We start from the raw sequence: 13,339 nt of genomic DNA on the forward strand, positions 1-13,339 counted from the left end.
AACTCTGCACGTACTTTGGAATTATGTGTCTGTTTTTGCTTTGTCCCTGACCCATAATCTTGGTGCCACTGCAAAGCAATTAGAGAAAGCCGTGGTAGTTCAAGCTAAGTAGCCTCCCATCAGGGAAACTCTAATGGAAACTGATATAAAAGCACTGCTATTTGGAATTGGGAGAGATAAAAGCAATAGAGATGATTCCCAGAGAGGAGAGACAGACCTCAGAGGAGAGAATCGCTAGAACATCTTATACAGGCTATAACCAGCCCAAACATGTGGACAGCTGTCTGATTGGTCATCTATGCCTGGGGAAAGTGTGCAGCTGTCCTATTGTCTTCAAAAAAGTAAAATCTTCTGAGCTATGGATGGGGAATAGAAACTAAACAGGGAAAACATAGGAGAAGGATGTTTTTCTCATGATGTCATGAAGATGCCCCATAAAATGTTCAGTAGTTCATCGCAATACAATTCTCAGCATTCTTTCGGTGAAACCATGACTGACTGTGCTATAAAACTGATATAAGTCTATTGGGTTATATATTCCCTATGGAGTACCATCACCACTACCAAAACAGCAGATAAACTAAGATAAACCAGTCAGTTTCTTTTACTGGTTATCCTAGAGATTATTCAGATTACAGATAGGTAGCCGTGTTGGTCTGCCATGGTCAAAACAAAATAAAAAAATTCCTTCCAGTAGCACCTTAAAGACCAACTGAGTTAGTTCTAGGTATGAGCTTTCGTGTGCATGCACACTTCTTCAGATACACTGAAACAGGAGTCACCGGACCTTTCTATATAGTGAGAAGGTGGGGAGGGGTATTACTCAGAAGGGTGGTGGGAATGGGTGATTGGCAGATAGCTGCAATGAGCCTGTTGACGACTCTTAACGACTGCAATAGGTCTAACAGGAAAAAGCAAGGGGTGAGAAGGTGAAAAATGGCTTTGTCATGTATAATGAGATAAGAATCCAATGTCTTTGTTCAAACCAGGTCTCTCCATAGTTTTAAGTTTGGTGATAAGTTGCAATTCAGCAGCTTCTCTTTCCAGTCTACTTCTGAAATTCCTTTGTAATAGAACAGCTACTTTGAGATCTTGTATAGAATGTCCTGGGAGATTGAAGTGTTCTCCTACTGGTTTTTCTGTCTTGTGGTTCCTGATGTCGGATTTATGTCCGTTTATTCTTTGGCGTAAGGTCTGGCCTGTTTGTCCAATATAGAGAGCTGAAGGACACTGTTGGCATTTTATGGCATACACAATGTTAGACGATGAGCAATTAAATAGTCCCGAGATGGTATGTGTGATGTTGTTGGGGCCAGTAATGGTGTTGTCCGGGTGTATGTGGCAGCAAAGTTGGCATCTGGGTTTATTGCAGGCTCTGGTGCCAGTGTCCGTGTTAAGTCTGGTTATAGTATTATTGTGGGTTAGGAGTTGTTTAAGATTGGGGGGCTGTCTGGAGGCAATGAAAGGTCTTCCTCCCAGAGCTTGAGAAAGAGAACTGTCATTGTCCAGGAGAGGTTGTAGATCTCTGATGATGCGTTGTACTGTTTTAACTTGGGAGCTGTATGTGATGACTAGAGGTGTTCTGTTATTTTCTTTTTTGGGTCTGTCTTGCAGCAAGTTCTCTCTGGGTATCAGTCTGGCTCTGTTGATCTGTTGTCTAACTTCATCTGCTGGGTATTTTAGTTCTAAAAAGGTTTGCTTTTTAGAACTAAAATACCCAGCAGATGAAGTTAGACAACAGATCAACAGAGCCAGACTGATACCCAGAGAGAACTTGCTGCAAGACAGACCCAAAAAAGAAAATAACAGAACACCTCTAGTCATCACATACAGCTCCCAAGTTAAAACAGTACAACGCATCATCAGAGATCTACAACCTCTCCTGGACAATGACAGTTCTCTTTCTCAAGCTCTGGGAGGAAGACCTTTCATTGCCTCCAGACAGCCCCCCAATCTTAAACAACTCCTAACCCACAATAATACTATAACCAGACTTAACACGGACACTGGCACCAGAGCCTGCAATAAACCCAGATGCCAACTTTGCTGCCACATACACCCGGACAACACCATTACTGGCCCCAACAACATCACACATACCATCTCGGGACTATTTAATTGCTCATCGTCTAACATTGTGTATGCCATAAAATGCCAACAGTGTCCTTCAGCTCTCTATATTGGACAAACAGGCCAGACCTTACGCCAAAGAATAAACGGACATAAATCCGACATCAGGAACCACAAGACAGAAAAACCAGTAGGAGAACACTTCAATCTCCCAGGACATTCTATACAAGATCTCAAAGTAGCTGTTCTATTACAAAGGAATTTCAGAAGTAGACTGGAAAGAGAAGCTGCTGAATTGCAACTTATCACCAAACTTAAAACTATGGAGAGACCTGGTTTGAACAAAGACATTGGATTCTTATCTCATTATACATGACAAAGCCATTTTTCACCTTCTCACCCCTTGCTTTTTCCTGTTAGACCTATTGCAGTCGTTAAGAGTCGTCAACAGGCTCATTGCAGCTATCTGCCAATCACCCATTCCCACCACCCTTCTGAGTAATACCCCTCCCCACCTTCTCACTATATAGAAAGGTCCGGTGACTCCTGTTTCAGTGTATCTGAAGAAGTGTGCATGCACACGAAAGCTCATACCTAGAACTAACTCAGTTGGTCTTTAAGGTGCTACTGGAAGGAATTATTCAGATTGCTGCTCTTTATATATTGAAATTGACATTACTTGATGTTTCCAGTGTGCATCCTGAACTATTTTTTTCAATGACTAAACATATGTCCAGATCATGATTTAGCACATACCAATCCAAACTATTTCTCCAAGAGTATCTTTGCATGTTGAAACATTCACACTGAAATCACAGAGCAAATCAGTAAGGCTTGGATTCATTATATAAAAATGTGTGTAGGGCCGGTCCTAAGTGAGGCAGCTGCTTCAGGCATCTGATTTTGGGTATCATGAAAGGGCACCCAGTTGTTAGTTCTTTAATTTATTATTGTAGTTTTATTGTCAGGGGGGTGGGGAAGAGGCATATGTGGGATTTTCTTTTCTTGGGTGCCAAAATAATTTGGCTGGCTGTGGAAACTATTGAATAAGTAGGGGTGCCATTTGCCACTCTGCCTCAGACGTGAAAAAGTGTTGGACTATGTGGTCCACTTTTATGTCATTTGAAACAAAGAAAGAACATACATATAGATCACCCCAGACCCACAGGAAACTGGTACACTTCTTAAATGGGCAGTGGTTGAATTAATGTTTTATTTTATTACTACTAATACAGCTGGACATAGGGTTTGTGTGACAGCAACAGAGAGGAACTGTAATTGACTGTATATTTGTTCCCAATTTTTTAAATTTTATTTTTTTAAAGTCTTGGACTAGCTCTGCAGCCTTGAACGAATTATTCCCATATCTGTAATACAGATTCAACAGTACAAGAGAGCTGACAATAGGTTTTGGTTGAGCAGAAAAGTTCAATAAGTGGTGAGAAACAGTATATGGGAGGCTAGGATTAAAAATGTTAATTCCCCCCTCTACAATATCTCTGATATCTGGAATTCAGCAGTTCTGCTGAAAAATGTCTTTGAAAAACCCGTTGTTTCTCATCAAAATAATCCCTGAAATGCAGAGTTTATTTAACAGGCTGTCTCTTAATGCTCACCTTTCACGCTCCTGCTCCAAGAGATTGGTAAAGTCATCGCTCTTATTCATGTAATCTGTATGTTTATGCTTCTCATTTTCCAGCTCGTAAACTGTGCGCCGATGGCATTTCTCTGCCAGGAGGAGCTGCTCGAGCATGCGCCGGTATGTTTCCTTCTGCTTCTCTTCCAGTCTGTCCAGCTGGTTGGTTGAAATATAAAATGGACTGTGTTAACTACATTGTTGGCTGACATTGGTACATCTGCTGAACAAGGATGTTGCATTACTGTAAACGTGGCATGGCCTCTTTCATTGCCTATAAGCAGTCACTAGTAATAAACACCACTGATTCCCATTAGCTTTGCCCATGACAGATGAAATGTAGAGGAGGACGACAGTTAAAATTGTAACAATACCAAGTTGCTTCAGCAAGGAGCTACTGACATTTTGATTTTGATGAGAGCTTAGATTGAAGGAAGGGACTGATTATTTGGCTCACTATTTCAGATTTCATTGGAAGGAGAAGAGAGATTTCAGTGTGAAGGAAGGGAAGATTCTCAGTGAGGTTTAAAGGCTCACTCTTAAATCTCTTCAGAATTAAACTGTACAGAGCAGTTTAAGAAGATTAGTTGTGATTGCCCTTTTATACTTCATGATCACTATAGCAATGTTCTCAATGACAGCTAACAGTTACTCCTCTCTTTTTTAAAAAAAAAATGGGAAAGAAGTCTTCCTTTGGCGTCTCTGCCTATCACAGAGACCCATTCTGTAATAATAGTCATCCATTATATAGAGTCAGCAAGTTAATCAGAAGTCTAGAAGTTTCTGTGGAATAACTAAATGGGATTTGGAACACAGGGTGATTCACACACCCCAAACCCTACAGTATCCCTGGGGCTTATGCTTTCAAGGCCAACAGACCACATTTGGCTCCTGGGCTTGGTGTTCTCCATCCCTGTTTGAGAGCAAACACAGTCAACTTCACAGGATAACATACAGATATCACAGTGGTTTGGTCACTGGTGTGTTGTGCTGCGGTGGAATTTGCAAATGGTAACACACTGTTGCTCTTGGTTCCACATTCAGAACATGCATGTTTCCTCAGAGGTAATTCTCACTGTGTTCTCTTACTCAAAGGCATATGTTTCTCCAATCACAGCCTCAAAGTCTGCTTTCTAGATTTTTAATTCTTGGAAACGTTGCAAACATGCAATGTGTTGAGTGCTAACACACTATCACTATAGAGGATCAGATTAGGTATCTACGTACGCAAGTGTTGCCACTGCCACATGTTGTGCAAGAGAGGAAAACAGAGACATTCAAGGTTGGGGATGTGCCCATGCCTTCAGTCGTGGTATTTTGTGAAGCAAATCGCAAATGCAAGTCAAAATGAAAAGGACATCCTGACTCAAGGTTCCTAAAGTAATCTGAAAGGTGCTTACCTCTGAAATTGGCTTCTCATAGACATCTTCCCCTGTTGATTTCTCATGGGCAAGGTTAGCATCCCTGTGCAATATCCTGAGGACATTCTCTGGAGCTGAAGAGCCATAGTGTGCCTCCAGAATTTCAGGCTTTATTTTCTCTGTTTTCAGCATATGGATCACGTCTTCTCGAGCCTGCAAATTGACAATATTATTAATATTACTACTACTATTATTTAATTACTAAAACAATGAAATAGCAGCATTCTCGACTGCTGACGTACTATAGGCTGTATCCAATGGTGTCCATGCATAAGCTGGGCACTTTGGGGGCAGTTCTGAATTCCTCATCCGAGGCCCTGTGGGTGGTAGCCAGGCATCTGAGAGCCCTCTAGGAACCAAGGCAGCTGCTGTGGGGACCTCCAGTGATGGGGCAGGGATGTCCACTTCCAATAGGATCATTAGTGTGGGAAGGGTCCCACTCCTTTCATTCATTCATTTTATTTCAACAATTTGTATAAAGCTTAATGACAGCAGCCTCTAAGCAGTTTACACAGGGGACCCCATTGAGACCCCTCCCATTCTTGCTCCTCATCTGAGAAGCCTGCAGACCCAAGGGCTGATCACTGATGCCAGCTTCAAGGCTTTGAAAAACAGGATTTAACATAATTGTAGTGGCCATATCTACTGACTGCCATAATAGCTGTGTGAAACCTCAATTTTTGGATGCAGTTTACCTCAGAAAACCAGAAGCTGAGAACAAGCAACAAGGAATGGCTATCACCGTTTTGCCTTGCTGTGGGGAAGAAGCTGTTAAACTCATGGCTTACTCATGAGTAGCCCTGTCAGCCAAGATTGGTTTCAGCTAAGTAAGGGTGGGGCTTGGACAATGTTTCAAGCCTCCAGACTCAGGCTGATGTCTTTTAAGCCTCAGAAGGCCCCAGAGAAAGAGGAAGCTTAGAGGAGATCAGCAACCAGTAGAGCTCATAAAGAACTGAAATTATATACTCCTTGTAGCTATTTATCCAGCTGCTGCATTCTGAACTAATTGTGCCTTCCAAACAGCTTTCAAGAGCAGCCCCACACTGAACACATTATAGTAGTCTAGTTGAAAGAACCTGGGCATGCTGGGCTTCCAGAGAAGGTTTACTGATTGTTGTTAGAAAGAGAACGTTGGATTAGATGGGCCTCTGGTCTGATCCAGGAAAGCAAATACTTCTGGGGCATTCCTAGTCCCTAGCATGTTGTCTTCAAAGCTCTGGCATACCTGCTTTGCATAGCATGCTGCTGTAGTATTTATTTGGGTTAAAAAGTACTGATTCGCAACACATCCATAATTGTTTAACCATCAGCATCTGAGCATTCCCTGGGTGGAAGCAACACCCCATTAGCTAGTTAATTTTAGGTTCAGTATAAGATGCTCATGAAGCCCAACTGTTTCTTTGCTTAAAAGCATCATTGACTTTTAGCCACCAACAACTTTGTTTCCTAGCTGATTAATGTGCCGTGTAATAATTGAACTCTGCTGTTAAAAGAGATCTGTTATTTCAATTATATAATGACCATTGCACATGGAAGGAGCTTAGCAATGCTAAAGACAAATAGCACCACTCATAAATAAAGTTCTTCATGAAATCTTTCGAGATTTATTGGATATTATTAACTTCCCAAGATGGCTCTTCGAGCCTTTATGGTGCACAGCTTGGGGTACATGACTACAGGCACCATGAAACAGGGGATCAAAGTTTACTAAGTCCAGACTTTTTCTTCTGATTATGCTACACCCATAACTGTCAAACTCTGGACATGAGCACTCTGTATTCCTCATTCAGTTTATTAATAGTGCAACAGCTGCTGCGTACTAGGATCAGAAATAAGATAAGGGCATGGATCCCTAATGCAGTGTTGTGGTCATACCAGTGGTACATTTTCTAAATTTTAAAGGACTCTGTGCACTGGGCCTGACAAAGAACATAAATAAAAACTCACAAGGTAGCCCTCTAAAGGATTTCAGGCGCCTGTTCTCAGGCAGCTGCAAACGTTATCTCTCACAGCCAAAAGAAAAGTTCTCTTCAGTTTTTGGCAATTAGGGTAGTATGGCATGTGTCTTTCAGATGTTCATCATCCATGTTGACAACATATCTACATGCAATACAGGCCCGGCATCAGCATCCTGGGGCAGCTGCTAGGGCCTCTGGACTCCCCACAGGGTCCACCACCACCAAAACCTGTCCTAGACACTTCACAATGGGAAACTGGGACCACGAGTCTCCATTTTAATTTCTCACAATACACTGAAATGACAATATATTGGGTATCCCAGGGCTTTGTGGGAAATTAAGTGGTGGGTTCCACCTTTGGAGTGCTGCCGCCACCAAGAAAATCCAAGGAGCCCATCAACACAACAGAAGGCCCACTAGATGATGCGTTGCCCAGGCACACCTCAGATTTTGAGCCAGCCCTGATGCAATACAGGGGTAGGAAACCTTTTTCAACCTGAGGGCTGTATTTGCTTCTGAGCAACTTTCTGGGGTCTGCCAAAAGCAAATGCAGGCAGAGAAAAACATGCAGATGTTTCTTTTCTACAGTATGTGAGTTTCCATACACACTCACAAAGGCCGCTTTCCATCCTCCATCTAGTCATGAGGCATTATAAGGCCTCAAGGACATATTTCAGCCAGTCACAAATATTCTGGGTATGGAGCAAGGCCTGTGAGGGATATGACCTGGGGAGAGTTTCAAGGGCCAGATGAAGAGGTCTCGAGGCTCACATTCAGCCCCTAGGCTCGAGGTTCTCCACTTGCATCTACAGTGGTACCTCAGGTTAAGTACTGTACTATAAATTTGGAAAGTGGTTTGCTTGTCTGTCTACCCACCTCTCGAGATGACAATGCCAAGTTTGGCATCAAGGTTTCTGAGGTGGGGGTGGCAGGCTTTGTCACTGTTTGGTTTCTGGGTGCCATTTTGAATCAAGATAGTGGACAAAAATATGACTTTGTCCATTTGTTGGGTGCCTCTCAAGATATTGTCACCAAACTCAGCATGAGGGTTCACGAGGTGCAGGGGTCATAGTCTTCATCAAAGTTTGGGTGCTGGGCACCATTTTTAATCAAGATGGAGGACCAAACTGTGTTGTGACTTTGCCCGGTTTTTGGTGTGACATATCCAAACTCACAAATTACACAATCCATTAAAAAAAATTAGTTTCTACAGATTCCCGGGCAGCACCAGGCACTCCCCACTACTTAGATGTCTTTTTAAAAGATAAAATATACAGTTAAAACTTTTTCCCATGTATCAGCAACACAACAACATCCCTGTTGCTTATTCAGGAGAGACAAATGAATAGCCCAGTGAAGTACCAGTTATACCAATTCAATGAATGGACTAACTCTGTTACATAATAATGCTGTGCTGGCTTGCACACACCCTCAAGCAACTAATAAAGTCTGATGTCAAAGGCAGGATATTGGGCCAGACAGACCGCTGATCTAAACCAGTGAGCCTATTACATTATTCTCTCTCTCTCTCTGTGTGTGTGTGCATGTGCATGCAACTATATATATAAACTGCACTTCCAATGGGGCTGGGGGCTTTGCCTCCAAACGTTCAGAAGACAAAATGAGGAGGCAATGCAGCAGAGCCCCACTTTGTTACTTCTTACATCAGGCTTTGAAACAGATCAAATGCGCCCTGGAAGACATCTGTCTGTTATTTCCTGCCATATAGCTTTTGGTTCGGCTTTATTGCCAGAGAGCTGCACAGATGATGTCACTTTTTCTGTGAAAAGAACCGGCCACCAGAGCCTTTTCACTGACATAATTCATTATCTGTAGTCTGGCCTGGGGACAGCAAATTCCCATGACCAGGAATTAACTATATAAACTGCTTGATGTTGTCAGACTTTTTAATGGCTGAAAGATATCATTTCTTGTTTTGTTGACACTGAAAGGGAGCCTTGTTCTGTATTATCGCACCAAAGGGGAAGGTTAGTCGCAAGCCTACGGTTCCGTGATCCTTGGCATTACAAGAAGCAAAATCAAAAGGTCAATGTAGATTATGTACACAGATCAAAGTGTGTTGCGATATGTCTTACATGCTTCAGGAATTAAGGCATCACAATGGACAAACCAGCTGACTCGCGGTTTGCCCTCACCAGTTATTATAAATGCTCTCATGGCCAAATTTAGCCATCTGCAGATATTGTGTCCATCAGGTTTATCAGCGGCTGGAGTTGCTGAGGGGAACCAGAGCAGTGTTATTCTCTTTTCCAGCGATTGCTGGAGGCTCTCTGGAAGACGAAAGGATGCCCATGGGGATCTGTTGGTTGTGCTCAAGTCGAGTAACTGTGTTATGATGCTGAGTAAAGCCTGCAGCCATTTGACCAAGACCAAAGGAAGAAGAAGAAGGAAAGAAGAACAAGGCTCTGGGGCAATCCTTTAATCCTGAGTTTCCAATCCCAAGGAACTGGCATTGTTAAAAGGAAAAAAAAACCTACACATTGAAAACTTAATATATTGCCTGTTTTGTCCTTCAGATTATCCAGCTTCCTGCAGCAGTGCAGCTTCTTTGCCATCCCATTGAATTGGGGGGAGGACACAATTCTCACAGTGAACATGGAAAACTGGGTGGGGGAAACAACTACTGCAGCTGTGAAGTTCAGGAGGTGTGGATAGAGCAAGGGTGGGGAAGATTCTGCAGCTTGAGGGCCACCTTCCCTTCTGAGCAACCTGACTTCCATGTATGAATCCCTTGAATTTCTGTTTTAGTTGCTTCTATATGTTGTTACACTGTTTCCTTGGTGTTAAGCTGTACTTTGGTTTTAAAAGGCATTGTTTTTATATTGTACATAGAACTTACTATTTAGAAATTTTGAAATATTAAGTGGTTTGGAAATGCTTTAAACAAAATAAATTTGCAATGGGAGAAAAGCTCCCATTGGCACCAGGAGCTTTCTTCCCTTTGTGACCTGCAAGTGCTAGCGGTGGAGTGTGTGTGTTGATTCCAACCAGGATTGCAGCAGGGGCAAAGGGTTAAAGCCCTCCTCCTCCACACTCTGGTCATGTTTCAGCTCAGGGCCTCTTGTGTTGGGATGGTGGAAAAAAATTGATTCATCTCTCACTGTAAGGTGAATCTACCTAACTCATACTTCCCAAAACCACATGGGAACCAAAATGCAGCCTTCCGTTCAAAATGTGCACATCTCTGAATTTTGCAATACATTTCTGCAGCCAAGTCATGTTCAGAAAAGCATGTGCTGGGGGTAAAGTATGCATTTTTAAAAAATCACGTATTACTGAAAATAAGATACACATTTTTTGCAATGCATTTTTGTATTAGAGGAAACTGAATGCAAGTGTGTTTATAAGGAGAAATTTGCACTAAAATGCTGGTGAATTTTCACAAAGATATTAAAATAAAAAGAGGTGGATAAAGGAACTTAAGACTGAGAAACTGAGAGAAACTGAAATTGACAGAGTCACCATCCCTGCTTACATTTTTGCTAACCAAAAATCACAGACATGCCTTGTCAAACTGATTACATCTAACAACATACTCAGGTCTAGCTTTGCCCTTAGATTAAGAATCAAATTTCTCACAGAGAGGTGTAGAGCCTGGGAACTGTGAGTTCTGCTCTGCTCATGGAAAGAGGCTTTCCTGCAGCCTCATCCCCTCCCCGCCACCCGAAAAAGAAGCTTCTCTTGAGAGTTAGGGGCATACTCCAGAATAGCATTTGATGTGGCCTGGGGGCTGCAGCTGTGTGGAGGAAACGGCAGAAATCCAAGACCACCACCCCTTTGCGCAAGTGAAAGAGCCATCCACTCTCTCAAATGCTTCCTTGGATCCAAGCCAGTGTTACCTAAATGAATCACTGAATAAACACACACAGGAGACAGGAAAAAAGGCAAGCTTTGGGTGGTCCATGTCTTGCTTGGATACAGATACCAGAGTAGAAGACACAAATAGTGTACAAGTACCAAGAGGTCATCCTGAGTTGCAAAAAAGTAGTAACCACGAAAGGATTGGGCCTGTTGTATTTTGAAACATAGAATTGTAGAGTTGGAAGAGACCACGAGGGTCATCTAGCCCGACCCCCTAGAACACAGAACTCTTTTGCCCAACGTGGGGCTCAAACCCATGACCCTGATATTAAGAGTCTCATGCTCTACCAACTGAGTTATTCCACTGTTTATATGTGCAAGGAACGTTCACAAGTCATAGCGTAGTGAAGCCCACTTCAAGGCCTAGCTCCCCATAAAACTGGCTCTGCTTTCTTGGCTCTACAACCTTTGGCTGAGGCTTGCTACTCGCATTGTGGTGTCATGTGAGAGAGCCTTCTCAGTGGGGGAGCCTTCCCCTTTGTAAAATCTCTCCCCTCCACACCATCCAGGCCTAGTTTCATCTACAGCAGGAATGGCAAATTGTGGTCCTCCAGATGTTGTTAATTTACAGGTCCCATTATTCCGGATTATTGCCCATGCTAGTTGGGGCTGACAGGAACTGGGAGTTCAAGAACATCCAGAGGCTTACAGGTTTCCTATGCCTGAGCTATTGTAAAGCCCTGACTGATCACTTAAGAAGAGCAGCACAAGTATCTATTTTGTGGTAAACAGAGGCGTCAGTAAAATGGGTTTTGGACTTAATTTAGTTCCCACATAATTTTGGTGGCAGTATCATAACTAAGAACGCAAATTGTCCCTCATTTTTTATTGCCACATATTTAATTTGCAAAGTTCTTTGCAAAGTGTTGATATCTGATGGGAATATGCCCAACGACACACTTGTTTGGCAAGAATCTAATGGCATTTTTAAAGATGTCAATTGTTATTTTTTAAAAAAGAAAATCAAGTTAAATGCCTACTGAGCAAAAGACAGGAACAGCAGTACTTTGATGTGCAGCACTTGTTCCATTTGAGCTGGCCAACAGGTGGAGCCTTTAAACCAGATACACACAAAACTAGAAAGGCAAATCCTTTTGAAGTTGGCTGTTTTGCATTTGTTCTCATTAAAGAAGGCATATATTTTGCGAAAGCAGTGTGGCCTGCACCTGAAAAGAAGACCAAGAGATCCCAGCCTATTGATAATCTATTGATATCTATTGATAGGCAATGCAAGAACACAGAGGTATGTGATGAACGGCATGATTGTGTCAGATTTCCTTTATTCTGAGCACACACACAGACATGCGTTCCCTCACACAGCAAAGGAAGCAGAGGTGCTCCACTATGGCATAGCGATTATACCGTAGGAAAGGGCCATAGGCCAATGGAATAGCGTTAAATCGCTGGCATTACCAGGTAGGGCTGCGAGAACCCACCACAGAACTTTGAAGAGGCCTGGCCACTTCATTTAAAATATTTGGGGGGCTGTCCCCTACCCCCCTTACCAGGCACCCCTGCTTATGACTAAATCAGTCAAATTGTGTGCATTGCCCTAGCAAGTGCTTCTGTTGTGACATGATGGCTGTTTAATGCAAAACTATCCTTCCATTTGTAGCTGCTAGCAAAGAAAAATCCCTGCTGTCGATTAGCCTGGTTTCGTTTATTTTGGAAGGGGAATGAGGTAGCTAGTTCAACCAGATGCTGCTGGACTGCTATTGGTTGCGCTGGCTGGGGCTGATGGGAGTTGGAGCCCTATGATATCTGAAGAGGTATCTGGGTGGCGCTTGTGTTGTTAGCAGGAGGTTCCTCTCCTATCTCATGCCTCATGTGTTCGAAAGGTCCTTTCCTTATCTATTTTGGTCAGGTGGTGCTTCTTCCTGCCTCCTACCTCCCCTCACCCAGTCTGTCAAACATTTCAGTGAATTTTTCAACCACGTTATAAAAATCCAGCTGCCTTCTTCCACAACAGGATAAACTCTGATAGCAAAGCTAGCCCCTCCCTGTTTCATCACCGCAAAATGTATAAAGATTTGTTTGCAGATGCCTGGCATTAGTGTAACACTAAAAACAGCTGCAGGGCTAGTCAGCCGTTGGCTCTTCCTATAGGAAGACCCAGAGAGAAAAGACTATGGTTAAAGCTCCATAATTCAAAACACCGAGCAAGGAGTTGACTGCATACAGCAAAGGAAAAGAAAAGCATATATAACATGCTACAATGTACAGTGGTACCCTGGGTTACAAACGCTTCGGGTTATAAACACTTCGCGTTACAGACTCCACTAACCTGGAAGTAGTACCTTGGTTAAGAACTTTACCTCAGGATGAGAACAGAAATTGCTTGCTGGTGGTGCAGTGGCAGCAGGAGGCCCCAT

General features: G+C 42.8%; 1 protein-coding gene across 4 annotated transcripts in view; it reads right to left on the reverse strand.

The window, feature by feature from the left end:
* The window catches only part of FILIP1 (filamin A interacting protein 1), an 89,363-nt gene that overhangs the window by 28,078 nt on the left and 47,946 nt on the right, over positions 1–13,339 (reverse strand). For all 4 annotated transcript variants that reach the window (XM_081856838.1, XM_081856837.1, XM_081856839.1 and 1 more), the window contains 2 exons: positions 5,107–5,280; positions 3,687–3,865 (listed from right to left, as the gene is read on the reverse strand). In XM_081856838.1, coding sequence (XP_081712964.1) covers positions 3,687–3,865; positions 5,107–5,280 — 353 coding nt within the window. The remainder of the gene's footprint in view (positions 1–3,686; positions 3,866–5,106; positions 5,281–13,339) is intronic.

Source organism: Podarcis erhardii (assembly GCF_964252035.2).
Source record: "Podarcis erhardii genome assembly, chromosome: 3".
In the NCBI taxonomy this organism is placed as follows: Eukaryota; Metazoa; Chordata; class Lepidosauria; order Squamata; family Lacertidae; genus Podarcis; species Podarcis erhardii.